This window comes from Cylas formicarius, unplaced genomic scaffold, assembly GCF_029955315.1.
Source record: "Cylas formicarius isolate icCylForm1 unplaced genomic scaffold, icCylForm1.1 PGA_scaffold_1__22_contigs__length_36826433, whole genome shotgun sequence".
In the NCBI taxonomy this organism is placed as follows: domain Eukaryota; kingdom Metazoa; phylum Arthropoda; class Insecta; order Coleoptera; family Brentidae; genus Cylas; species Cylas formicarius.
This window is the reverse complement of record NW_026844264.1, coordinates 25657219-25684591: the sequence shown is the minus strand read 5'-3', so window position 1 is coordinate 25684591 and position 27373 is coordinate 25657219. Positions and strand designations below refer to the sequence as shown.

At 31.4% G+C, this 27373-nt stretch overlaps 5 protein-coding genes across 5 annotated transcripts; 3 read left to right on the top strand and 2 right to left on the bottom strand.

Annotated features, from left to right (window-relative positions):
* Positions 1-1399: 1399 nt before the first annotated feature.
* On the top strand, positions 1400-4559 carry LOC132696791 (uncharacterized). The gene is made up of 3 exons (XM_060661825.1): positions 1400-1558; positions 3495-3860; positions 3918-4559. Exons 1-3 carry the CDS (start codon positions 1456-1458, stop codon positions 4220-4222), a joined length of 774 nt encoding a protein of 257 aa, XP_060517808.1. The 5' UTR covers positions 1400-1455; the 3' UTR covers positions 4223-4559.
* Positions 4560-4757: 198 nt separating this feature from the next.
* Positions 4758-10778, bottom strand: LOC132697138 (uncharacterized). The gene is made up of 9 exons (XM_060662431.1): positions 10653-10778; positions 10352-10592; positions 9237-9370; positions 8877-9174; positions 6689-6762; positions 5781-6024; positions 5572-5705; positions 5061-5213; positions 4758-4936 (listed from the first exon to the last, which is right to left on the bottom strand). The coding sequence occupies exons 1-9, from the start codon at positions 10708-10710 to the stop codon at positions 4779-4781; spliced, it is 1494 nt and encodes a 497-aa protein (XP_060518414.1). The 5' UTR covers positions 10711-10778; the 3' UTR covers positions 4758-4778.
* A 3904-nt stretch (positions 10779-14682) lies between these two features.
* LOC132696799 (uncharacterized) lies at positions 14683-17596 on the top strand. Its single transcript, XM_060661836.1, has 5 exons — positions 14683-14865; positions 15606-15846; positions 16117-16250; positions 17094-17231; positions 17287-17596. Exons 1-5 carry the CDS (start codon positions 14799-14801, stop codon positions 17436-17438), a joined length of 732 nt encoding a protein of 243 aa, XP_060517819.1. The 5' UTR covers positions 14683-14798; the 3' UTR covers positions 17439-17596.
* Positions 17597-17830: 234 nt separating this feature from the next.
* Positions 17831-20604, bottom strand: LOC132696796 (circadian clock-controlled protein daywake-like). The gene is made up of 6 exons (XM_060661832.1): positions 20447-20604; positions 19167-19259; positions 18972-19110; positions 18761-18894; positions 18499-18648; positions 17831-18132 (listed from the first exon to the last, which is right to left on the bottom strand). Exons 1-6 carry the CDS (start codon positions 20517-20519, stop codon positions 17981-17983), a joined length of 741 nt encoding a protein of 246 aa, XP_060517815.1. The 5' UTR covers positions 20520-20604; the 3' UTR covers positions 17831-17980.
* Positions 20605-24158: 3554 nt separating this feature from the next.
* On the top strand, positions 24159-27287 carry LOC132696797 (putative beta-carotene-binding protein). Its single transcript, XM_060661833.1, has 4 exons — positions 24159-24317; positions 24374-24614; positions 25232-25365; positions 25519-27287. Exons 1-4 carry the CDS (start codon positions 24257-24259, stop codon positions 25818-25820), a joined length of 738 nt encoding a protein of 245 aa, XP_060517816.1. The 5' UTR covers positions 24159-24256; the 3' UTR covers positions 25821-27287.
* Positions 27288-27373: the final 86 nt, after the last annotated feature.

Genomic DNA, 27373 nt, shown 5'->3' with positions numbered 1-27373 from the left:
GTTGGTGGTGCTGTTAAATTTAATAAATAATTTCCGACGGATTTCGCAAGCGAAATCATCAAAAATTATACATAAATATTTAAGACCGGTGCTTGTTTTTGGCCAATTAAGATAGATCTCGGGCGAACCAGAGAAGGCCATCCAACATTACACTTTTGCGATTTTTTATGTTAAATTTGACCTCTGTAACTACTACAATATACACAATAACATTTTACTGAGAAGGCAAGCTTACCGAGATTTCCACGACATGCTACAATTTAGATGCGTTACATACATTTTTGCCAACAATTATTTACTTCTGTCCTTTTTTCTTCTCAAATTTTTAAAGTATTTGACTAAATTTCGTTAATAGTTAAATTAAGACATCACCGACGGAGAATGTTTATAATTCAATTACGCATTATTTTTAAAACTTTGAGTTTCTTTTCATTTAGTCCCGTGTTCAATGCGATAATATAGGCTGTTGACTGGTCTCGCCACAAGACTTGCTATTTACGAACTGCTATAAGGATAATAAGAGGTCTTTATTATTACAATTATAACAAGATAATTTGATACTAGATACTAGAATATACAAGATACTAGAATTGTAGTAAAAAAAAAATATCATCGAGATTTTTTTACGGTACGTCTTTTTTATTACGTCTGCAATTAACCTTCTACCCCTGAGTAAAGTAGGCGTCCTCTGTAGGTATTGAATTATTATATTAATTAGATAAAAATATATAATTTAAGTCAAAATTATAGTCCATTGATATCGCTTGCAATAAATTACATGAAGTGTTAGAATAGTAAAGGACAAGTGGTGTTCCAATATCATAATATGATAACAATATGTATAACATATACAATAACAAAACTAAATTTTAAATTATCTCCCCTCGCCTATAAATATGAATATGTGCGCTATAAAATTCTCAAATCTTTTTTTTTTCAAAGATACTTCCATAGGCTACTGCACTACATTTTACAAAACTTCTGGATTCCTCCTGCGTCGGTTTTTGTAGCAAATTCCACTCAACAAAAACCGACGCAGGAGGAATTCCTTTATTTATTTAGTAATTATACCTTGCTGAATGCAACCGTGGTACAAAATCAGAATATAAAAATAATAAGAAGAATAATATAGAATAATGAAAAGTCGAAAAAGCTTCATTAAAATTAAAGGGTCTGCAGTGGCAATTTAATCTTTACTTTATACTTAATTAAATTGAATGAAAGAAGCAAAACAGTCTTGTTTTCGCAATCTACAATTTTTTTTACCAGGTTGGCGCCTTGCGAATATGTACTTGGTAATCCCCTCTAGGTCTATGCAGCCGTCCCTGAAATTTGGGTCCCGCGCGTACCCAACCAAAAGTGATGAGTAAACCAACTGGTGCATCAACGAAATAATTCTATAAAAGTGACCGGGCGCTAAATGACCGCACTAGTCGCTCAGAAGTATCCGCGGCAATGATATCACTATTAACACTTATTGATAACATGAAACCAGTTTTTTTAGTTTCGGCAGTAATATGTGCGATTTATTTTGAAGATGTCGCGGCCAAAGGTCTACGTAAGTATTTCAATAGATTATTTGTGAATAGTGTAAAACAGAGAAATTGAAAAAAAAAACTATTTCCCCCTATTCCTCTAAATAATTTAATAAAATATTTTCCGTTCTATTTTATATGTATTTTATAATCTAGAGGGATTGAAGCTAACTTCGCTTAATGAACGTTAATGGTAAAAAAACAATTTAGCGTTTTTACCAGAAACAGATCAAGAATATCTACTAGGTATAGATGTTGACCTTAACGTTGATGATGACACTTTTACTTTCCACTGTTAATTGTTTTTTTACTAGGTGGTGTTAGAACATGTAATTTAATTGTCGTTGGGGATTTTGCAAGTATTTTGTTAATTAATTAATATACACCATAACAGGATGTCAGATTTTCGTTCACGTGCATTATTATTTTGAAATAGTAAATAAATAAATAATATGTGCTAATTTTTTTATTATGTTTTTGGTTTAATGTTCAAAATAGCTTAAACACGTCACACAATGGTGAGAACAAATCAGCTATAATTTTGTATGACGCATGAGTTACACGTTTCTTATGGACATATACAGGGCCTGTGGAGAAAGCTTCCATTGGATGATAATTGGGATTATTTTCAATCTAGTTCGCCATATATCATCAGAGATAACAGCTCTTTTAAGTATTTTTACTAAATGGCGTATCCATTACTAACATTTTTTTTGAGGTGTGAAAGATACTTGAAATATTTTGTTTAGTAGTAAGTATGCATTTTATTAAAATATTACTAAATAACAAATAATAATAAAAAATTTTCTATGGAAAATTACGTATTTTACTTCAGATAAAGTTATCATTTATGCTATTTCATATCTTTCAGAAAAACATCCGCAATCTATTAAATATTTTATCTTTAAATATGCTTAAAATAAGAGTAAACGTAATTTAATTGTATGTAGTTTAGTAGTTAGTTTTGGTAATATCGCTTATACCAACCACTCTTCTATCATTTGATCTGGAACTATTTTGATTTTGCTTCAAAATAGTTCCAGCCGTCATTCAAAAAAATATTTTGTACGAAAAATATTTAAATCTCCATTGAAATTTTATGGTAAACTCCTCAAAACGGTTTTGGTTTTTTATGAATAATATGCTAAACCCTTATTAGTTTTATATACAACTTCATTATACCATTCGTCAAGAAATAAATGACCGTTTAAATATTATAAGATCGCCGATGTACTGTCTATGGATAACATATTTCTTTTTAAATAACATTTCCCATCCAAGTTTCATTATAGTTCAGAGAATTGGTTAGCTGGATGTGAATACGGAGCGGTTTCGGTGCTAGGGGTTAATTTTATAACAAGTTAGGAAGCAAAGGATGTTACTTAAATTACTTAAATACTTTTCGAAGGTATTTATTGTTCCTATCAATTTATTTTATTTTTTCACTACTTCCTAATTCTATTTAACCAAATTGTGAATATCAAATATTTTGAACAAAAAAGTTTGCGTCATTGATTGTTCTTAATTTTAATTTAATTTTGGTTAGTTTTGTTAGTTCGTTGTTGCAAATATATAAATACATATTACAGAAAAAAGAAGTGGCACACGTTCATTCCAAATTCAATTCAATTCATTCAAAAAGTTTATTTGCACTTTTTATCTTAAAATCACTCACAGGATTCTCCGCTTTAGAGGTATCATGTACACCGTATATAACATTTATTAATTCATTTAAAAAAAGTTCAAAATTATTAATCATTTTTCATTGTGTTTCTCGCTGTCAACAACATTCCAGTGACGTCCAAAAGCAGTCCTCGTAGGTATATCAGCAGATCTTGTTTTTCAAGGGCGCCGACTTGCTTTTTTAAACTAATTAACCATTGCAAAAAAAGTTGTTTTGAGTCAACGCATATTCTTCTTTTGTTCTATTTAAAGTTGATTAATTGCGGTCCATTACAGCGTCTTACCTGAAACTATGCAACCGCAACGATCCGAACCTCAGCAAATGCATCAACGAAAACGTCGAAATCATAAGGCCGAAATTGAAACAAGGTATTCCGGAGCTCTTCATACCTTCCCTTGACCCGCTGCTGATATCTCGAGCTACTCTTGACAGCGGCAACGCTTTCAAAGCCACTTTCACAAATATCGAGCTTTTCTACGCCGACAAATTCCACTTGCACAATTTTGACATGGATTTGGAGAAATACAAAGTAGATATCAAAATCGGATTTCCAACCCTGAGGATCAAATCGATCTACAATATCAACGGAAGGTTGTTGGTTTTGAATTTGAACGGCAAAGGACCGGCAGATGGAAATTATAGTAAGTTATGCTAGTTGCTTTTTTTGAGTGGTTAAATAACGTTTTTCATATTTTCAGCCAACGTTCAGGCACATCTCAACCTGAAAGGCACTCCTTTTAATAAAAACAACAAAAATTTTGTAAAATGGGAACGAGAAAAAATCGATATTACCATCGAAAAGAGTCATCTGTTCTTTGACAAAATATTCGGAGACAACGAGCAGCTCAACGATCAAACGAACAGGGTTATTAACGAAAACATCGACACTATCATCGAGGAACTTCAGCCAGTCATTCAAGGAGTTGTCAGCGACTTCGTTTTCGGCGTGGTGAATAGGCTATTCTCGCGATATTCAATTAATGATTTATTTCCAATTTCTTAAACTTGATGGACGACCTTATTTTTAAATCACCTTGGAAAAACCCCTAATATGTAAAAATAACAAATTTTTTTCCGTTTTAAAATTGCGCTTTCAAAGCCGCGGATTTAAATTCAAAGTAATTACCCAACCCAAAGATGATTGCTTTTCATTAGGGTAACTCAGAAACAGCGCGTCCATCTTTTGAATTGTGTAGTTTTTTTATCTTTAACATACGTAACTAAAAAGAATACATATGGAACTGAAATGTGAACATACCAAACGGCTCTGAGCTTGTGATTTAACTTAATAAACTACTATTTTACAAAGAAATCTTTTACGAATTTATTTTTTAGCCTTCCCAAAATCAATGTAATAATCTCAGATTATTTTTATTTGTTCTTAGAACTACAATTACCAATCCGTAACTACTTATGAGGCAAAATTCTCACAGTGATATTAACAAAAATAAGTCGATTTATTTAAAAAATAATAAATAACTGATAATGTAAATGTTTAAAATTACAGACTCAAAAATAAATAAATCCAAGTTTCATTGTTTAATTAAACTAATCCCGCATCAGTGGCCTTCAGCGATAAAAGCTTCATAAGGTACTTCAGATAGGACATTTCCCACGAAATCTCTCATTATGGCCAGCAGCTTCTTTTTGAGGTGCGGTTTCATTTCCTTCAACAGTTCTTGGGAATTCGAGTTTATGAAAAGGTTTAACGCGGCTTCTGCAAATACATTTTTCTTTTCAGAGCATTCGATTATTTTAAAATGAAATTATGTGATTCGGTATAAAAACTATAATTTTAATGAAAAATAAATTTAGTTTTAGGATATGAAAATGGAACTTACGCAAAACGCTGTTGCCTTTATGTATTCCGTCGACCCCCATTTTGATATTTTTTACACTAAAGTCCATTTTCATCTGTTGAAGTTGAAGGTAGGTAAGATCATCGTCTGCTGGGACCCTGGCTCCTTTCAAGTATACTTTCACTTTGACGCCGTCTAAGAAAAATTTTAACAGTCAAAAATAAGGAAATCGGAATTGAAAATTGGACTGGTATATAAAGCTATTCCACAACAAAAACAATAGATAAATTGTAGTCAAAATCTTAACCTAATATATCGAATAATACAAGACTAGGATTCGGCGCTGCTCACAAAAAATAGGTAAAACCCATGAAAACGCCCAGCATTCCCGCAACCATATAAACACAGCTATGGGAATTATTGATTTAGTTTAGTTGATTGTGATCAGTATATAGCAAGAAACTTATTTATATTTCAAATTAAACTGAGTTGACAGTATTTCAATCTGTAGGGCAAATTCGAGGTGTATTTATTATTAACTTTGTATTTTTACCGTATTCTCCCCAATAGTTTCCTCCGCCAGAGGCCTGTATCAATATAAGCGTTCCACTTGATTCATACTTGGCAGTTGCTGAAATTTTCGGTATATACAGGGTGAATTGAAACTGGTTTGTATCTATGTCCGACCTGTAAAGAAAAAGACCAAATTATTTTTTTAAATAGCCGTAACAAGTAAGTACCATATAAAAACATTTTTTTTACCTGACTGCGGTTACTGTGCAGTTGCTAACTCCATACGCTTCTATGTTCCTGAACGTTGCCTTATAACCATCAGGTCCGCTGCCTAAAGCTAGTTGGATTTGATCGATCAGAATAGGTTCTGGTTCGCTCAGACGCAATTCCGGAATTCCTCTGTTGATGTTAGCTATTAGGTGATTGGTAGCTTGTTTAAGGCAAATGTTGACGTTCGGGTCTTCCTTGTGGCACTGCTTTATGTAATAGAATGCTAAAAACTTCACCATTTCAGATGTGAAAAGCAAGAAGAAAATTAAAGTTAGATGTAGCAACTATAAGTTCTAGGTTGTTGTTAAAAATAACAAAAGCAATTAAAAAACTCACAAATACTGAAATAAAAGTACGTATTGCTTATGTAGAAACGGTATATATAAACGTGACAACCTGAATAAGTTTAAATAACTTCTCCTGGATATAGCTGGAATATTAGATTCTATCAAAAAAGTAAATTTTCGCATTTTTACCAATTTCTTAAAATATACAAAATGTTTCTTGTTTCCTCTTCTATTTTTAAATTCCACATCCTGTATATATGATATGCAGTTGTTAGCCCAATTTGGGGGTAGTTTACCTATGTCTATTTTCATTTTCACATGAGAATTGAGCGACTCAGTGGACATATTTATACATGTAAGATTGAAGAACTATTGAAAAACATACTTTCTTTTGATTCCAGTTAACTTGAAATCTTTGGGGTTTGTTGGGTAACATTTTATGAAATCCATTTTTTGTACTCTCGCTAATTTGAAATTTGAAATTGAATTAGATTTGTTTAGAATTTTGTGATAAAGATGTATATGCAATATGCTTAAAGAAATGCTTATTAGAAAATACAGTAATGTGTGTTTTTAGTTAATCTACAAATTCATACTTACGGTTTTGGCTAGCCACATCTTCAGTTGCAAGAAACACTAAAACGATCACAGAAAATGGTAACGTACACATAATACTGTATAGTAATTCGACAACTAACGGTGAATCCTAAAGAATTTAATTCCTGAAGATATAAAGAAGTCCGTCGGTCGTCGACTGACCTCGTAAGAAAAGTCGACATTGACCGAGGATGTTGGCTTTTGGGACACTCACTCTCTTCATTGTTGACTGATTGAAAATTCGATAGGATTGTTCCCAGCGCATTGAATCGACTATTATAATTGAATATTTCATAGTAGCGAAATAGTGCTAATGACTAATTTCTAATGATAATACGCTTACTTGTATTCACCTAAGCAACACTAACCCGCTGGTTTTTGAGTATAAAACAAAATTGTTAGTTTATTTATCGAAACTTGTTTTTAAAAAGTTAAATGGTAATTACACTATTGTCGGAAGCGATATTTCCCTATCTACTTTTTGTAAATTAAATATTTTCTATTTTAGTTCTCGAATCAATTTTCAAATTTTCCCAGTTATGTACGCTATTTAAAATCGACAATGTAGATAGTGGTGACCATCCTTATAGACGCCATCGTGGCTAAAAGTAAGAAGTGAAGAAATGCGTTAAAAGCGACTTGCGCGTAATTGTGTCGAAGCAAGTATGCTTGAAAAAACTTTTCCTTTCAAATTTAGGTAGATCCGATATTAAAAAATATTCATACAAATAGAAACTGAAACAAATGATTGGCAAATATATAAAATAAAAAAATATGTAATTGGAAAGAGTTAGTTCTATGGAAAAAAGTCTAGGGTTTCCTTGCCAAAAAAATAACCATCTGAGGTTTGAAAATTTTACTGTATGCAAGTTATCTAGATCCTGTTTTATAAAACAACGTTATAGTGACCAGATGCAAAAGCTATTAGTCGTATATCTAAGACTAGTCAGTCATATAATATTTTGAGGTGCTGTTTATTGTATTGTTGTATTGAATTGTGGCATCTTAATGTTAATGTTTAAGTCAAAGTTTGCATAATTTTCATACCAACGCCTGGAATGTGACGAAATTCGGCAGTTTATGGTATAATTTGAAAAATATCCGTTCGAAAAAACAGGTTTTAGTAATTTTATATATTTAATATCAAACCGAAAAGTATTTGATATTGCAAAACCTCCTCCTCCCAATTAATACGCAGATTTCGTTGAAGTATACAATATACCCAGCTGTTGATTATTAAAACATACTTTTTTTTATGTTTCCCTTTTAACATTTTTGATAGTACAGTGCCGTAAAGTACATTTTGCTTGGACCTAAACATGTTAAAAGGACCTTATTATAGCTTCAACATTTTCGTACATGTCTTCGTTAGAAGTACGACAGTAATTAGGTTCGCTACTTTTCGACCATAGCCAGCATTCTAGTGAAGATAATGCTGCAAAAAAGCTAGTCTTATTTGACAAAAAAGGATAACTTTAAAGATTTAAAAATTTGTCACTTGCAAATAAATATTTGTGTCCACGGAGGTTAGTGGCATTATTTTCGTGAAAAAAATTCTTTATATAAAATTCAATTTGAAGGCAATACAAAAACTAAAAGATATACCAGTGCTTTCACATACTATACAAGAGAGAAAATTGTGTCAGCTAGGCTAAAAATTTTGAAGACTAAGCTAACCAAAACTTAAATAAAACCAAATGTCAATACCAAACGCCAATGCCAAATATTAAATTTTCTCTTAGGCAGGGATATTTACTGACAAACTAATAAAATTTGATATCCTCAAGATGGATGTGGATGCTCCAATCTATCTTTCTCATCGATTTTTAGGACATCCTATTAACTTTCTGCGACACTTAACTACCTTAATCGTTTTAATATACAGTAATTACCGTTAATGGCGTTAATTTCAACTCAATTAATTCCCGATTTGTTTATAATTTATGCCGTAAAATAAAAAACTTGAATATGTCAAGAAAATTGTTTACTTCTACGAAACCTCGATTTGCGTCAGATTTTTGTGGTAAATTACATATATTGGAAAAAAAGGAAATAATAGACAGCCGGTCAGCGACCCGGGATGCGATTCAATCAATGCTATTCCTCGGAACCAAACTGCAAAAAACTAAAAATATATTCAATAGTTTCATTTATGACAACCCGTGAGTTTAAGGTAGATATATTTTATCACTTTTCGGGAAACAATTCGCTGTAGGGAAACGATCCGGCTATGTTGTTTCCCACCTCGGTGAAAATATTTTCCAAGGCGTTGGTTACCGGACCAACTATCTGTCCGCTAATCATGTCGCTGTTCTCCCTAATCACCTGGTTGATGCCTCTAGTTATCGTGTCGTCCCCTTCATCTCCAGTCAGTTGAAGATGTATTCCTCCAGGTTTCAGGTTGATCAGGATCCTGGGAAACTGCAAATATTCCGCACCGTTTTTCTTGTGCAGTTCTCCTTGCATGTCGCACGTGAATTTGTAATTCGCTAAAAAAATAAACTCATTAAAGAGCGCCTCAAGGGCGTATAATAATAATCTGTTCGCTTACAAAAGTTTCCACTGATAAATCCCGTGCCCTTGTAAGTTAAAACAAGTACGTTGATGTCGATTTTGTATTTGCCTTCGAAATAAATATGTGGAACGCCGCATCTGGCTTGGAAATGATTGTTAGGAATATCTACACTGGAAATAAATATATCTATAAGACAACGAAAATTTTGAAAACAATACTGATAGAAATTTTTCAGTGTATATCACAGTTATATTTGCGTATATTGATTACATACAGGGTGGCGCAATAGTGGAGCAATCATTTTAAAAGTGTTTCGTAAAATAAAAAGACAAACGTTTTATTTAGGTTAACATATTTTTTTATCTAGAACACAATATTTATATTTGCAAGATATGATTCCTCCAAAAATGTTGATTAGAGTTAGTGAACCAAATTATTTCATGGGCCGTCTTATAAAATTCTTGCCAACTTGACGAAATTTAAATTACATACTTCTGCTTTTTTAATTGGGAAACCCTGTATCCATAATCTATACCTATGCCTATCAATTCAGTTTTTTCCGTTATATAGAAATAGAGAAATATTAAATAAAAGTAATATATAGTCTATTCGAAGAGGTATTAGAAAGATTATTGAAGAACTAATTTCTTAGTCTTTTTTGTGAAGTGAATTCTTCAAATTTATTTACTGTTTCAAATTGTAACTTTACTTGATTTCGAGTAATTAACAGGGATTGTTGTTTCACTTCTTTTTTGCCAATATGAACAAGAATTAATATAATTTCGAATCCAGGTTTACCAAAACCAAATTTAGTAACAATTGATCTAATGAATTAAAAAATGATTGTAGAATTAAAAATATATTTTTTAAATGTTTATCTTCTGATAATATGTAATATTTATTAAAGCTGTTTTTTCAAGACACTGACAAATAAGTGAGAATACATTATTTTCTTCGATCGTTTTTGGAACAAACAATATGAATAAATGATTTGCTTCTAGAAAACTCTATATATTACATAAACCATTTCTGTCAAATATTGTTTCAAACAATATTCTTTTACCATAACAAATACAACAAAACAACAAAAAAATTACGTCCCTGATGGAGTTGCGCAGAAATGTTTTATTTGATTGGAGTGTCTAACTTACTTGAGATCATAAATTTCGTAACTTGATGGTCCCCAAACTTTGGCATCGATTATATCGACGCTGAATTTCGCTTGATCTGGACCATTCCTAATGTTGACCTCATCTAAATATAGAGGTTCTATGGCGGGAACGTTGATTTCGGGTATACCAGATTTTAATTTTGGTCGCAGGTATATAATTGAATCCGTGATGCACTTGGCTATATTGGGGTCATTCTTTTTACACACCTTTATGAAAGGGGCTGCGAGTGCAAAGCAATGAGTTAGTTAATTATTTATAGTTGGATTAACTGGAAACTTACGTATAGTGCATTCCGCAAAAACAATTAACGCTGAAATATAACTTAGAATTCGAAACATATTGCTTGAACTATTGCGATGTAGTGGTAGTAAGTATATTGAAAACGTTTCGAGATCCGCCGATATAATTGTCGGGCAAAAGTCATGTAATTTTTGTTTTTTTTTTATTGCACTCAATTTTAACGGGATTTTTGAACAAACAGTAATATAACTTTGTATAAGTTGATCGACAATAAAGACGAACCTTTAGAGTCTATTTTTGCATTTCCTGAACTTTACACAGAATTGTTCACTATGAAAAATTGTTCCATTGTTATAAACAATAATAAAAGAAAAGAAAGAAAGAAATCTATCTTTATGTTAGATGAGAAATTAATAAAAAAAAACTAATATGCCAATTTGGATTAATTTTGGTTATTTACAACGTCAATTGTTAATTCTTTTTTTCATGGGACCACATTTTCAGTCTCAAACTCTCTCAAAAGGATTAGTATTTTCATATTTACAATAAACATGTTATGAGATCGTGGCCTCTCTATTATCTACATCTTCACATAGTCAAGATTGTGTGAAATTTTATATAATAACCGCGTTTAAAAAATTAATTAAAACCAAAGTTGACAGAATTAAAATATTTGAATTCTGTAAAATTTGCTAAAACTGTATAACTGAGTCCTGCCAACTGGCGGCATCTGTTGGTCTTTGTAGAAAGGTTATAAAAAAGCGAAGTAAAGATATCTGCTTCTGTGTAATAGTTTCAATAATACGTAAATAAAGGTATCTAAATGGTGCCTCGAACGCTATATCGAAAATAATACAAAATATTTCTTCTGTTCCTAATGGATAATTAAAGATATTGTAATTGCTTGCATATTTAATTTATGGTTTGTGTAAAAAACAATTGTTTTTGCGCATTATTTTCAAGGGCACGTCTTCTGTTTTAAAGAAGCGTTACTGGCAAAAACTAAGTCATTTTCTCGAACGGTATATGTCACTAACCATTGTTGAATTTTTAAAATCGTTACGGATATTTTAAATTAATATTGGGAATTCACACAAAATTCGCAAATAAGCTAAAAAATTAAAGAATCATTAAAGCATTATTTCCTGATTGCCATTACATGTTCAATTAACCCATTCGAAAACCTTGGCTTTCCGTACACTAGTCATAGCGTATAGTTCGATGACAGTGTCTTATTAATTCTGCTAAATATTGTAAACTTTATGCAAAACAGATCTTAGATTTAGAAGCACAGTGGATAGGGTTCGTCGCTTAATTTCTCATCAAACTCGCTACGGATAAAAAAATACCGGTACAATAATCGCAATGCATTAAAGCTGTTTGTCTAGCGCCTATGACGACTATATTTTCGTTCTTGGATTTTCCGATTACGTGGAGTCAACGAAAAAAGAGTTCAAAGTATACCAGCCAACAAGTTTGAAAAGTAATTATTTGAATTGCGGTTAGTTTTTTTTTTTTGCTTTCGCAGTGACTTCTCACGCGGATTTAACGTGTATTGCAAAGAAGATAAATGAAAACAGTTAGGTTTGCAAAACGACTAATTTTTAAACCTCGGACTAAGGTGGCTTTTACTTGATGAAAATCCGTTTAACACAAATTAAATTAGAACAAAAAATGTTTCCACAGTTTTTAATACTTTATGACAGCTGTTTCGGCAACACCGTTCCTTTGTCAAATACAAAATATGATTATATTCTGACACTTATATATAAAAACAGGTAGTAATAGATTTTTAATTACAGGTATAGGGTTATAAATTTAACTTTGACAACGCAGGCGCATTTAAATCCAATTGAAAAATAAGCGATAAATTCAAATATCACATTTTGTTAATCTCCATAGCTTCCAACAAATTTGGTTTTTTGCTTTTTGAATGATTATGTAAAATATCAAAATTATCGTCAAAGTTGTGAATTTCTGAATTTAAATGAATCGCATAGTTAGAATCCGAACTAATAATTATGAACTCTCATCCTACAAAGTTATATTATTTAATTAAATTACACGAACAGCATATCCCAAGGCCTGTAGTTTCTTTTGTAACAGCACCATCAGTTCAATTTTCAACAAGATTAATTAAAATTTTAGAATATAATACTTTACACCTAGATATGCTATCAAAAATTCATTCGAACTAATAAACAAGATTAAAGACAAAAAATCATCCAAAGGCAATTCTAGTTTCATTTGATGTTCAAAACTTAGTTCTTAGCATTCCACCAATTGACGTAATAAACCCAATAGACAATATTCATTCTCACGCAGAGACAAGTTAACCCTGTCATAAAACAAGACTTGCTGGATTGTTTAATAGTTTGGTCAGACCAAAATTATTTTAAATTTAATGGTCAATTTTATATTGCTAAAGAAGGATTAATTATGGGAAACCCACTTAATCCACTACTTGCAGAAATTTTCATGGACAATTTAGAAAATATCATACATAAACATCCTCTGAGTACAGGATTTCTCTGGTGCTATTCATACGTAGATGATGTTTTTACTTGTTTCACTCGAACCGAAAGACAACTGCAGTCCTTTTTGAATCATATTAATTCGATAACTCTCTAAACTTTCTGGACTTAACTTTAACTAAACTACAGAACAAGTTAGATTTTTCCATTTACCATAAACCCCCACACACGGACACAATAATACATAATAACTCAAATCACCCTTACACACAAAAAATGTCTGCCTTTTATGCTTTCATCAATGTGCCGCTTTTAATATTGCTCTTAAAACTGAAAACACCATAGGACATTTTCTAAAAACCAGTAAAACTAAATTACGAAAAACTCAATAATCCGGACAAATCGGACAAAAAGGTACAACATTTAAGAAACGCATTAACGAACATAAAAGGGCGTATAAAAATAAAAGTTCGGATTCTAACTATGCGACTCATTTAAATTCAGAAATGCACAACTTTGACGAAAATTTTGATATTTTACATAATCATTCAAAAAGCAAAAAACTAAATTTGTTGGTAGCTCCGTTGTGAAATTTAAATTTATAACCCTATACCTGTAATTAAAAATTTACCTAATTTTTCTTGCTTAAATCTTAAAAATTTACTCCTCATAAAAGCTCTATCCTCTATCTAATTACAGTATTTTTCTTTAAGTAAACCACTTAATGATCAATTGTAAAAGATGAATAAAAAACATAACGTTTTGAAATTGTGTTTATTTCGTTATTTATAAAACATATCCAAAAATACATCTCTCTCTGTCTAACGTACACAGTTCAAAAAAGATAACAAAAGCAGAGCCGATCGGAATGAAAAGCGAATAGGTTTAATGGCAACTAGTAAATATAATGTTTGAATGGTACGAAATTTAGTACTCCGATAATCGGTTATTATTTTTAATTTGTTAAATTGTGTGTTTTTTCGTGACGGTCGTAGAAGAAATATAATATACAACAAGTGCGGTAAACGAAATTTGACTCACGAGTTTATTAAGCACTCGCATAATAAACTATAAAAGATGAAAATGCAAAGAATCTATCAAAAAGAGACTTGATAGAATGCGGATCATTCCGATTAACTAACATGTCGGGTGAATTTTTAATTTTAGGTTAAACAATTCTTTTTTCTTTAAATATTTTTTTTACATAAAGGATTTTTGTTCAAATTTATTTGCTTCTGAGCAGTCATTGTTTGGGGTAATACCGGTCAAGATCATCAAACAAAATGTCTTGTGGATTTCGAATAATAATTAAACCAATCCTCACCGTAATGAAGTTTTGCATTTTAACTCCCTTGTCATCGACTTATGCGAAATATTAGCGAAAATCGACAAATTGTTTCATTGCATTCAAAATTTAAATACTAATTTACGGCATTAAATACTCAAGGGGTTCAATAATAATGTGACTGTATACACTACCATACCCGATAGTTTTTACTACGAGGTCAAATGCAAAAATTCTCTGCGGAAAACTGTCTTTTTCTATTGTTTTTATGTTTTACTTAAACCTGAAGCGAGACGCATTGCTGTAGTCGCAGTGTTTCCAGCTGCTCGTTTAAATAAATTATGACGTCACGTGAAAATGTTATAAAAGCAAATTCATTTGCGCTAATTATTCAACAATACTGGTCGACGGTGAAGGGCGTGAAACCATGATTTTCTCGGGGTATTTTTATATTGTTTTTGCGACGATTTTTGGATTTACAGCCGGCACTATCCGTAAGTTCTGTAATATTAGCACAATCGTTTAATTTCATTTCTTTTAGTACGTCCAATTTAATGCTTTAAATATCAACAGGCAGAACGGGGAAGTTTATTTTGATTTTTATTCCGGTTTGTTATTTGTCAGCCGGCCAGAAAAAAATTGCCTTAATTCTAAATGTTCACAATATTTTGTTTTTAAGGTAACTTGCGACAGCGTAGTGACAGTTTTTATGTTTTATTTCTCTGTCGGTTATTTGTAGGTAGAGATTTTTGCAGATTCATGAATTAATTAATTTAAAAAAGCCTTCCTTCGATTAAGTGCGATATAACTTTCAACAACAAATGGTCAAGGTCTTTGTTAACAAGTACTTGTCACGTAATATTGACTGTATTTAAAATTATATAATGCATTAGGTTGAAATAAAATATTTGAGAATGATCGGTATAAAGATTAGCGTTCGTTAGATTGTACACAAAATGACATATTTATCAATAAAATATGTCACATCTCAAATATTAGATAATAAAAACCACAATTTTGACTAGGAGAGAATGTATCTCCTAATTATACTGAGAACAGTATAATTAGGAGATATAACAGTATAATTACTAAATTAAAAAATAAAATAATTAAATTCTGGTAGGGGCCATTAAGATTTAATAACGTTAACACACCATATTATTCGGGATATTGAAATAAGAGAACTAGCTGATTTTAATAAGTATTTTGCCTTAAAACCCAACATTTTTTTCAGCCGAGTACATTCACGTTTGCCACAGAAATGATCCGGACGTAGCCAAATGCATTCAGAATTCCATAGAAGCTCTCAGACCAAAACTGGTTCATGGAATTCCGGAGTTGAGCGTTCCCGGAATCGATCCCTTTAAGTTAGATAAGATAGTGATTTTCGACGGCAGCGACAGCAATCAGCTCACGGCGTCATTAAACAACGTGGAAGTCAGGAACGCCGGAAATTTTGAAATAACTAAACTGAAGTACGTGAGTAAAAAAGAAAAAACCATTGAAATCACAATGACAATAGAAATTATTGTAGTTTTATACTTTCATTATTCGATATATTTTATCAGGGAGAGGGTATCCTGGGTTTAATTCCTTGTTCCACAGAGGGTTGCACGAAAACGATCGAATAAGGAAGGGAAACAGCAAACGTATTGTTAAATTGTTGCATTTTTAATTAGAAAATGTATATAGTGTGTTGGCAAACAATAATTACTTAATGCATTTGTTATGTTAAAACGACGCAGGTTAGATTTGGACAAGCGGATATACAGAGTGGGAGTCAGATTCGATCTTTTGGATATGGAAGGGGACTACAGTGTTCACGCTAGAATCTTGGTTGCTCCAATAGACGGGGACGGGAAATTCTACGCCAATGCCAGTAAGTTATTTGTTTTAAAAGTACAACATTTATGCTTTTCTATAATTAAAGGTCATTATAGGAGTCAAAGTTCGTCCATATATATATATTTTGGAATTTGAAAATTATATGCAACGCATATGGTTCATTTCCTTAGAACTAACTGTAAAATTGTTCGTAAATGCATCTTCAACTTCATTTAATCTAACAAATGAAGGAGATGTTTAGGATTACTTCTTAAAAATATATTTTTTAAATTTATATTACTTGGTATAATAAATTTATATAGTAAATAAAATGTTAAATACGCGATATGCGTAAATATGCAAAATTGGTTGTTTTTCTTACATTTCACACAAAGGGCGAATACTGAATAGGTACTTACACTAAGTATGTTGCCGAATTACCAGAAAATCCCGTTTGGATTTGAAAATGATTGAAGCTCATTTCGAATGATAAATACAAATATAAAATAACAACATTAATTTTTTTTGTACCTCATAGGAGGTTTGTTGAAAAATATTGATGTATACATATTTTTATACTCTTATGCAAAATTTGGCAACCCTCAGATATCGTGTTGAAGTTGTACTTTAGATTTTTGAATATGAAGAACTTTTATATGGAATAATTTTTTTTTTGCGAAATTAATAATAATTTTTTTATATGCTGTCCAGTTAATTGGACATACTATAAATCGTTTGGTTAGATTTAAAATGGGCTTTCCCAACAATTTGCATAAATATAATGTTTCTTGTTCATATTCGTGATATTATGATTTCTAATGATTATATTATATTTGGTGTATTTGATATCAATGTTTCAATTAAATTAAAAGTTTTAATGCTTGTGTATTACCCACAGCTGACGTGGAAGGAAACGTAATCATTCAGTCAAGTTTGGAGAATAACTATTTGCGATTTAAATCGATTGATTTTAAAATCAAAATTGGAGACTACAACGTCCGTTTGGAGAACCTTTTTAAGGGAGACCCAATTTTAAGTAAGAGGCCCTTTTAATAAGTACAGGATTCAAATTTAATAAACATTTTTTTTAGGTCAAGCGGCCAACCAGCTGATTAACACCAACAAGAATGAACTAATTCAGCTTTCCATACCGTTCATTGAGAGAAAATGTTCCGAAATATTTTTGCAATTAAGCAATAAGATCACCGAAAACCTCAAGTACGATGAACTATTTCCGGTTTAGAAAGCCCTACTGAAAAAATATTGTTATTCTAACGCAAAATAATTTGTGTCATTTTCTTACTCTAGCAAAACGTGTTTGATAATTTTTGTTACTTTTCTATGCTATACAAACTTGTTGGCTTAAATATTGTGTTATAATATACTTATTTTTGAACAGTATATTTCGACTGAATGCGCTAAAATTTTCGCGTAAAAGGAAAATTCATTTTATACAAGAATACGTTAAAAATTTAGATTTTTTGTATTCCATGCAGCCATTATCTATACAGAAAAAAAATACAAATCGTTCACGAACTATACGTGCAAAAATTCTATTTTGAAAAAAAAAAAAATTAAACAAGGTGAATTATAGCAGCGTAACTTAAAATAAAGGTGTGAGAACAGAGGACTACGTAATCCGCAAACTTTTATTAAAATTAAAATGAGGATTCGGATCAACAAAATATGCCGAATCGTCGAATTCTGCATTTTTACTAAGCACTTGCAATAAAATGACATGGTTAAACAGGTTATTTAAAATAATCGATAGCGACAATAATGATATTACTGGGGAAACAATTGCTTATATGAGAAAGCATCCGTTATAGCATTTCCCGTATTCATAACGACCCCTTCCAGCGACTTTTGAATAATTGGCATCAGCTCTTTCAAAAACAGGTCCAGGTTTTTGTTAACCACGTCATTGATCATGGCCACTAAAAAAATTAAATTGTAGTACGGCTGTTATGTACATGCACAGGAGGAGGAAGTTTAACCGACGAAAAGATAAAAAATGCATATAACCATACATATCAAAAACAAAGCGAATCAAAATATATCATATACTGTCACTTATTTTGTCTGAAAAAAATACAAAAGGCAGTGCCGCCCACGTTTTTTCAAAAATTTGGTTTTGTCAAAAAAGCTAACCTAATTAGCCATTGCCAAAAAAATATTTTTACAAAATTTTTGAAACCAGTGAAACTTAAGCATTTCCGTGACTATATGCACCCTTTCTTTTTAGACTTCACAAGGAATCAAAAAGCACCATGTACAATATTTTCGTCTTAGCAATCACTTACGCAGCACTTGATCACCGTTGAATAAGTTTGCCAGTCTAACAGATCCCCCACCGATCGAGACTTTGAGTTTGACATCGGTATATTTCATGTATTTCTCGCCATCTTTGTCGTAAAGTTCTCCCTGGAGTTCCGCTCTTGCTTTAACGTCAGCTAAAATAATTTCGATTTGTTAGGTATATCGTTGATCCCCTAATAAAACGTCTGAAATTATTGGAAACAATAACTTATGCAGGAGTAACATGTGGGAAATATTTTAGCTTACTTATATTAGCCTCTATGTCACCGTCACCCCTCACTTGAACCATCAAAAGTTTTCCGTCGACGTGATAGTGTGCTTCGATTCTCAATTTGGGTAGATCCACATCAACAACGAACTGATTGGTATCCATGTTTGCTCTGAAAATATTATCCAAAAATTTATTTTCGGTTTTCAGTCGACACCAACTTCTCTTATGAACTATGAAAATTCTTACTCGATGCCTCTAACGAAATAGTCGCTGCATCCCCACGCGCTAACTTCTGTCACTTTTATCGTCATCCCTGCCGTCTCTTCAGCGAAAAAGTCTTTCATATGCAGAGGCTCTAGGCTGGGTAGATTGTATTCGGGAACACCTAGAATTATTTAAGGGATGTACTCTGCAGGTACCAAAATGGTATTCTCGAAATACCTTTGACGAGGAAAGGTCTGATTTCTTCGACCGCTGCTATCAGGCACGGGATCAAATTGGGATCATTACGGTGACATACGTGGAGAAAAGAGGCTGAAAATATCCGATGTATAACAAGAAAACTAGATAATGTATCAAATCAAAGTAATTATTTAAATAACTCGTGACCACATTACACGTCCTGAATTTATTATTTAATTAAATTTTCCCGAAATATTCAAAAATTCTTGCAATATTGATTTAATATATTGCAAAGACAAAACACAGGAATCCGGAAATCCTGTGGTGGGAAAAAGCGATAATATCAATACTTTTTTTTTTAATTTTGCGTGTCCAAAACTAGGACAACACAATTACAAAAAGTCAAGTAGACCAAATGGAGTCAAAACAGTAAAACGTTCGACCGATCCTATTTATTGGAAGGAGCAATTTAAATTTGCTGTTACTGTACCTTTGAATGCCTTGAATAATCCTTCAAATTCTTGAAAAGAAAATGCGGAAATATGGGTACAGCAGTATTAAAAGAATTTCTTTATAAGGTAACTAGGGATCTGAAAGTTAGTGGACAATGGAAGTTCTAGAGGTGAACTATGAAATATTTAAGTCAGACGACATGGAAGATCATGAGATGAATGTTAAATATTAAAATTTTAATTTTGCCCCTGAGATGACGACGAAACCGTATATTATGTTAACAAGGAATATGTAATTACAAACATTGATAGGGTTAAATAAAGAAATAGTAAAAGTTAAGATATTAGTTTTTCGAAAAATAGGTTGTTACATGAAATATCAAAAAAATGTGGCCGATATTTGCTGGACATGATTGAAATAATCTAAGCAAAAAAATCTTATTACGAGTTATTTTGCAAGAAAAAAATGTCTTAACATTAAACCCTTAATACATACTGCACAAAATTAGTTTTTCTATAACTTTTATCAGACAAGAAAATAAATTGAGAAAAAATTTGTAAAAAATCAAAATTTCAACGTGATAGAAAACAAAGCGTTTGTTGTGTTAAAGTGTAATTAATTAAAATTTTTCTTTGGAAAAATCAACCACCTTGTTTACGAGAATGATTTTTGCTTTTTGTTAGAGAATCAAGATACTTTAAATCAACGATAATCGTTCCAGGTATATTGTTGTACGATTTTTGTGCAGAAAAATTACAATTTGCCATCACATATGGTATTTTGTTTTGTTGTTTATTTCGGTTTTTCGTCGTTTGATACAAGAATTATTTGTTATTGCTGTTGAACACTTTAGAAGAATCACTTACGTAATTCATCCGCAAACGCTCCACATCTGATCCGATACACCAAAAATACGAATATAATACTGACGAACCGCATTGCGTACAAGAGATCGCAAGAGATCGGCTATTCGCGATGACATTTTCCCAGTTTTCGGCGTCGTTTATATAAATTTTACGGTAGAAATGTTTCGCACGCAATTTCCTGATAACGCTATCAATTTTCGCAATTAACGTTCCCTATTATTGGAAACAGACATTTAGTCTTTTAATGACTCTTAACATGTTAACCTCCATTAATGTTGATCTTACTCTATCTAGTTATCGGCTATTTACAGATATTTTCCTGTTTATTATTTAAAAAAAATAGGAATTTATTTTGAACGTTTTAACAACATCCCCGCAAAAAAATAAAAAAATTGTACAAAGAGCTCATCAAGAGGTCTTTATGAGTTATGTTTTTATAATTTTAACAGATTTATGCGATTTTTCGAATAAAACGAGACAGTTTGATCATGATTTTTGAGTCAAGAAAGTTTCTTAGTCATCTATTATCTATTATCTATTATCTTTAATTATTTATTTTTACAATATTTCAAGTGAATAATGGAAAATGTGTATGCTATAATCCTGGTACATATTTCATGTGCTGTTTGCAGTTCCTAAAGTAAAACTACATTTTCCTTATAATTGTTTGCAAGAGTTCTTAATTCTCAATTTTCAATTTAATTTAGTGTTCAAGGAAATTCTAGAAGGCGACGTTAAGGAATTATTATAATGTAATAAATTTAATTTTTCCCTAGAGAACGACGGGATAGAGACTACCAGTTGAAACGACGATAATAGCAAAATATCACGGGTAAACACAATAAAAGGTCGATCAATTAAAAAAATTAATAAAAAACTGGTTTAATACTAAAAAGTTTTCTTTATCTATTAATCTAAGATGGTTGATTTGATTCAATCCACAATGATTTATTTTATAAGAGTTCAGAATTAGAAGCTAACTGAGTTCCTAAGTGATTTTTTTAAAATCTTTGTTATTTTTAACAGAGACCGAACGATAAGAGCAATAAAAATGTTTGTAATTAACATAGATCTGCGCGGAATATATTTTCTAAGCATAAGTAGTGTTTATTGAACTAATTGTGAATAGCATCTAAATGCAAAAAAATTCGTCTAACAAAACATATGTTTACATTGAATGGATATACAAGTAATGAGCGATATCCGTGTATTATCCTACGAATAATAATACATTTGATAAAGTGCCATACAAAAATTGTTGGGTAAGTATACGTTTGAAGACATACAGCTTGTCGTGCGGCATTGTTAATGATATTTTTTATTGAAAACTTTGACTTCAGAGAAATAACAAAAAAATGCACATGGTTTTTCATTTATTGGCAATCTCTTGATCCAATCAATTAATATCTTGGTTATATCATAAACTATAAATCCTAATTGATTGAGCCAATAATTTTTTCTAAGATTATAGTTGGAATTTCTTGTATGTGCTGATAGATGCGAACTAAAACGAATTTCCAAAATTCCAACAGGAATAAATGTCGAGTGAACTAACATTGAAGTGGTGCATGAAATGGGGGAGGGTATAAGAAGAGTATGTATATCGCTACAGTTTTGCATATTTTGTAAATAGGATATTATATGCTATATATTTACTATTTTTACTATTTACATATCGTTTTTTGATTTACTTAACGAACTCAGTTAAGCTAAAGATGTAAATTTTCGAGTTTTTTCGAAGTACCTTTTAAATAACTGGACTAGCGTATATTTGGACTTTTCGTCTGATTATAAAAAAACATATTTTGGAAACATTTAATGAAAAATTCAATCAAATATGGCGAATGGGTTTTTGATTTTTTTTTTATTTACACGTTTTAAGTCATAAACAAAGACGCCGGATTTATATTTATTAGAACATATGTATATGTAGTTAGTCCTAGCTATGTTATAAATATTTGCATGCAGGGGAAGACTTCAAAGGATTCAGTTTTCACTTTATAAGATTGGCGATTTAATTAAAACGGTATGTACATAAACAAAGACGATTTAGCACACAATTCTATCTTTAACCATCATATACTTCGTTTGTTTGAATAAAATTATTTTCCGAAAGGTTCAGATCTTTTAATTTAATTTTTATTACTATCAAAATTTTATTTTCTAGGAACTTTCATTTCTTGTCTTTCTCGCTTTGAATTATTTTTGTTCAGTTTAGTAATTTTACTTGCTTACTCTTAATTGAAAAATGTCCATATAAACATATCTCCCAAGTGGGTTCATTTCCGTGAGGCTGGTTGTTCGAATTTCGACGAAAAGGTAAATCCAAAAAGGAGTGAGAGCTCATAATAATGCTTACTTGGCATTAAATTTACATTTGGTTCCAAAAAGCTTCAGTCGAAACCTATATTAGCACTAGTTTAAATTAATATTCACAAGTGTAAAATTATCACGAAAAAAATGTTCTTAGAAAACCTTGTTTTGTAGCGACAAAGCAATCTTTTTTTCTGAATTAATTGATCCAACTTGTAGTTTACTATTGTACTCATTGTTATTATGTAGTTTTTATGGTTCATATTATTGTTATTAACAAAATATTGAGTCCACTAGGAAGAGAACAAGTTCGACCCAGCAAAAACCGACGCAGAAGTTTTTGTAAAAAGTACACCAGATACTGTTGCAGCCCAAAATTTAGAATTAAATTAACAATAACATTTGGAGTGAGACTGGGGATAATAAAGGACAAGGAACAATCTAAGTAAATAAATAGGTAAATGAAATCTTGCTAGTATGCGTCCAAAATGCAATTTTTGTATTCAGGGCCAATGGCTTCAGAGAAAAGTCTATTAAGATTGTTTAATTATATTTACAATTTGGTGTGAGAGGGACCTTTTCAAATGCTCTTTTCGTTGCTGTGGCACAGTAAGTCCACAATCTAATTTTGTAGTACAGAAAACACCCCGTGAACATATGAATATTATCTAGACAAGGCATGAATATGCTGTTACAATGATTAAAATGTTATAGTACTGCAGTAATGCAAAGAAGCCGTTTAGAATCCTGTGACGACTTCCATAAATTAATTTTATATTACTGTATTGCAAACTTTAACTTGCTGGTAACTTGCTCTCTCTATTTTTGCTGGGAGTCTAGAGTAAATCCAAAATTTTTGCTGCTGCAAAAAGAAAAAGAAAAGAAAAGTACAGTTGCATATCATGGCATAACGATCATGATACAAAATTTTAATGATATGTATGTATGTATACCTGGATGTAAAAATCGCTACTTGACAACTGGCTCATGTTAATTTTAACATTGTTGGAAATTCAATGCTTTTTGTGAATTCGAAATGGCTGCTATCCTCTGGATATAAAAGAGAACAAAATATGACATTATGCAAGCTGGATTTCTTGACACGTTTTGTAAATGATATTCACTTACCGCCTTTTTATGATAAGAATATTAGCTATGGAGGAATAATATTTCGTGATTAGGTCAGTGCAAATTTTATGCACTAAAAGCGAAGCCGTTTTAACGGCAAATCAAAATTTAACTTTTCCACAACTTTTTGTATGGAACGACCAATTTGTTGCGCAATATGTGATATTTTGTGCATTAATGCCAATTATAACCCAATTAGGTTGTAAACAACCGCTTTTTGCTACCGATTTTTCTAATTAAAGAGGCGTTTTAGTTGATTAGGAGAGTTTCTGGTGACTTTTGCCCGTTGATTTGGACCTTCGGACAATTAAAACCCACAAGCTATAAAAACAACAAAATTGTCTATGTCCTCCCCACACACGAGTAGATATGTTTTGGGTGAAGACAATTTCCGTGTTCACTTGGATTTTGGCGGTGGACTGTACCATACGTAAGCATTTGAAGATTAATTCGTTAAAGTAGAGCTATAATTGCTCGAATTTGCAGCTTCCTATATTAAGGTGTGCAGCAAAAACGATCCTCACATAGATGTTTGTATCAAAGAATCTATCAGTTATTTGAGGCCCCAATTAGCAAGCGGTATTCCAGAATTAGATGTACCGAGTCTCGAGCCGTTGGTCATCGATCATTTCCAAGTTAACAGTGGGAGGGACCAGGCTAGGATTAATCTGGGAGTGAATGATGTGAAAATATGGGGTGCATCAAAATTCGACATTACGGAGGTGAAGTAAGTTTGAAGATTACCTTCGTCGTCCAATGAATTTTGTGTCTACTTTTCTACAATTTTATAGGTTACTACTTAATTCTAGAATAAATATTTGTTTTTTTGACATGGCACCCTGTGTAATATTTAAAAATTCATTACAATTGTTACAAGCTTCTCAGAAATGTACAGGGTGGATTAACGGATGAGATTACTCGTTAGTATAATATTTATACAGGATAGTGTAACGGCACACCACAATGAGATTTTTTTAAATTAATTAAGCTCGCAGGTCCCCGGGCGTGTTAAGGTCCACCATAAACAAAAATGTTGCTAAAAATAATTATTTAAATTAAAACATCAAACGAGTATTTTTATTTAAAACAGTTCTCTTGTAAAAATAATTTGTAACAAAACATGAAACAGGTTTTCTTTAAAAAAAAACGTAAACTCGTTATTGGGCCTTATTTCCAATCATAGAGGGTAATAAGGCCCCTATCTTCTGTTTAAATTTTGTTAAATCAAAACTGCAAAATACGCAAAAAAATAAATAAAAACGCAAATAATCCTATATTGTATATTGTACTATCATCACAATAAACGGTTTGCTAAAATTTTTGAACTTTCTTTTTCATTTTAAGAGTGGATGAAGCCCAACTCTCTTTTTTCGTAAAGGTGTTAATACCTCACCTTTACTTCGAAGCGACTTATGATCTCGATATGCAAATGTTGGTACTGTCCTACAAAGGAAAGGGTCCTATGTCTGGCAATCTGAGTAAGTATGCTAAGCATGATAATATCTAAAACAAAAATTTCAAAATATCGTTCCCCAACGGTTTCGATCTTGTAATTCAGAACGGCAAAAATAAAATTTGTACTTGGTTATTGATATTTGGATTTAAATAATCGTAACTTATATATTTTTCAGCCGATATGGTGCTAACATTTCAATTGAACGGCGAAATAATTAACAAAAATGGCGTCCAATACTTGCACTTTCCCAGAGTAAAAAACGGCATGACCCTTGGAAAGATCGAAATGTCTTTTGGTGATGAAAAATTCAAATCCGAGGTTTTGGGCAAGGGCATCAACCAGGTGCTGATGGAGAACGGCGATATGATCGCTGAGCAGTTTGCTCCTGGTCTGGCCGAAGCTTGTGAAGGACTTTTTACGGATATAGGAAATCATATCACCGAAGCTTTTCCATACGAAGAGCTGTTTCCGCTTTAGCCCTTAACCTAACGAAAATAACCTCACAAAATTCTCTTAAATATTGTACCTCATAATATATTATCACCAGACAGAAAATAATTAATGAAATTATATTTTGGATTAAAACAGCATTGGGAGCTCTAGAAAAAAGATCAAAATTAATCATCATGTTTTATATAATACCTGTTTTATATAATACCTACCTAATTCCTACATAACCAGTAATTAGGTACTCAAGTAAGTACTAAAAGTACTAAATATGACTGGAATTTCACATTAAAACAAACTTTTCAAATCCCCTATCATACGGTGCTGTAGAATATATTTTAAATATTAATATTATCAATAATAAATATTATTTCAAATACTAAAATCCTTTTAATCATGTTACTACTTTTCCGAAAGTCTTAAGCTGATAATTGGTTGCATGCTTCGAATATTTTTACTAGGTTATCAGATCCAAAGTGAAATCGTTTTATTTTCTCATTTAACAACATTTAACCATTGTTAAGAAGAAAACATTTATCCCAAGTTACCAATTATTTTTTATTATTATTTTTGTCCGTTTGTCTCGTTCGCTTTGCTCGTTTCGCCAATACGTTACTTACTAGTAGTTACAAATATTGCAATTATTTTGTTCAATTTTTTTATTTTAAAAATTTTGTGGACCTACGGTGAATGTGCCATATAAGAAAAGAGATTGAAATTCATTTTGATGTGTGAGCAAAACTGGATTACAAAGTTCCATTATAAGAAAAGCAAAGCCAACAGTAAAACTCTGGCTAAAAATTTGATTCGATTTAATCCAAATTAATTTTTTTGTTTTACTCTTATTAATGAAATATGCTATTGGAAAGATACGAATAAAGAGTGCATGAAAAACGATTGTTTGTTGAGTAAGTTATTTATTCACAAAGACAATTTCTTTAATATGAACCATATAAATATATAATATATATACCTGGAGGTTTTTGAACATACGGAATTTAAAAATACTAACGGCAATGTTGTAAAATTTCTGGACCATATTTTGAATTCTGGGATGTTAAGAATTTTTTAATTTACGATGATTAATATGACAACACTGTTGTACTCAGTTTTGAATTTTGTCTTTCAAAAATTCCCAAATATTGAATTTCCAACTTTCCAGTTATGAAATTATTTAAGCGTTACTAACCCGGTTTAAAATGACCCTTTGGCAATCGAACTATTTTAGACAGTATTTTCTAATTTCTTTAATTTTTCCTATCCCAATGTATTTGTGAATTACCTTTTTTCTCACCCTGTATATTAAAGGTAATCATAAACAAAAGGACAGCTAAGCTAAGGAAATATATAGGTAACTACCTCACAAATAGATATATCGATTAAACTAAATTTTGCACCAAATTTTTTATATTTATCCTTTTGCAGAATTATTTTTACTCTTTGAAAAATTGTCTGTAATAACTATATTTGTAATTAATAAATAACTTCTGATGACAATACTTTTGTTTGCGTATTTGCGACGCTTTGAAATTTAAATTGTTCTTATCTTTTATGTATTATCACATACCTCAGCTATGCACATA

Bases quoted from the DNA above. Each gene is read 5' to 3' on its own strand.
- LOC132696791 (XM_060661825.1), top strand. From the start codon at position 1,456: ATGATATCACTATTAACACTTATTGATAACATGAAACCAGTTTTTTTA. The intron at 1,559-3,494 runs GTAAGTATTTCA...GGTCCATTACAG, and splicing joins TGTCGCGGCCAAAGGTCTAC to CGTCTTACCTGAAACTATGC. The intron at 3,861-3,917 runs GTAAGTTATGCT...TCATATTTTCAG, and splicing joins ACCGGCAGATGGAAATTATA to CCAACGTTCAGGCACATCTC.
- LOC132696797 (XM_060661833.1), top strand. From the start codon at position 24,257: ATGTTTTGGGTGAAGACAATTTCCGTGTTCACTTGGATTTTGGCGGTG. The intron at 24,318-24,373 runs GTAAGCATTTGA...TCGAATTTGCAG, and splicing joins GGCGGTGGACTGTACCATAC to CTTCCTATATTAAGGTGTGC. The intron at 24,615-25,231 runs GTAAGTTTGAAG...TTTCATTTTAAG, and splicing joins TTCGACATTACGGAGGTGAA to AGTGGATGAAGCCCAACTCT.
- LOC132696796 (XM_060661832.1), bottom strand. From the start codon at position 20,519: ATGCGGTTCGTCAGTATTATATTCGTATTTTTGGTGTATCGGATCAGA. The intron at 19,111-19,166 runs GTATTTCGAGAA...AAATAATTCTAG, and splicing joins CAGACCTTTCCTCGTCAAAG to GTGTTCCCGAATACAATCTA. The intron at 18,649-18,760 runs GTAAGCTAAAAT...AAATTATTTTAG, and splicing joins TGACATAGAGGCTAATATAA to CTGACGTTAAAGCAAGAGCG.
- LOC132697138 (XM_060662431.1), bottom strand. From the start codon at position 10,710: ATGTTTCGAATTCTAAGTTATATTTCAGCGTTAATTGTTTTTGCGGAA. The intron at 6,763-8,876 runs GTGATAAAATAT...ATTACTATACAG, and splicing joins AGCGAATTGTTTCCCGAAAA to TATTATGTGTACGTTACCAT. The intron at 5,706-5,780 runs GTAAAAAAAATG...TTTTCTTTACAG, and splicing joins TGCACAGTAACCGCAGTCAG to GTCGGACATAGATACAAACC.
- LOC132696799 (XM_060661836.1), top strand. From the start codon at position 14,799: ATGATTTTCTCGGGGTATTTTTATATTGTTTTTGCGACGATTTTTGGA. The intron at 15,847-16,116 runs GTACGTGAGTAA...AAAACGACGCAG, and splicing joins TTTGAAATAACTAAACTGAA to GTTAGATTTGGACAAGCGGA. The intron at 16,251-17,093 runs GTAAGTTATTTG...TATTACCCACAG, and splicing joins GAAATTCTACGCCAATGCCA to CTGACGTGGAAGGAAACGTA.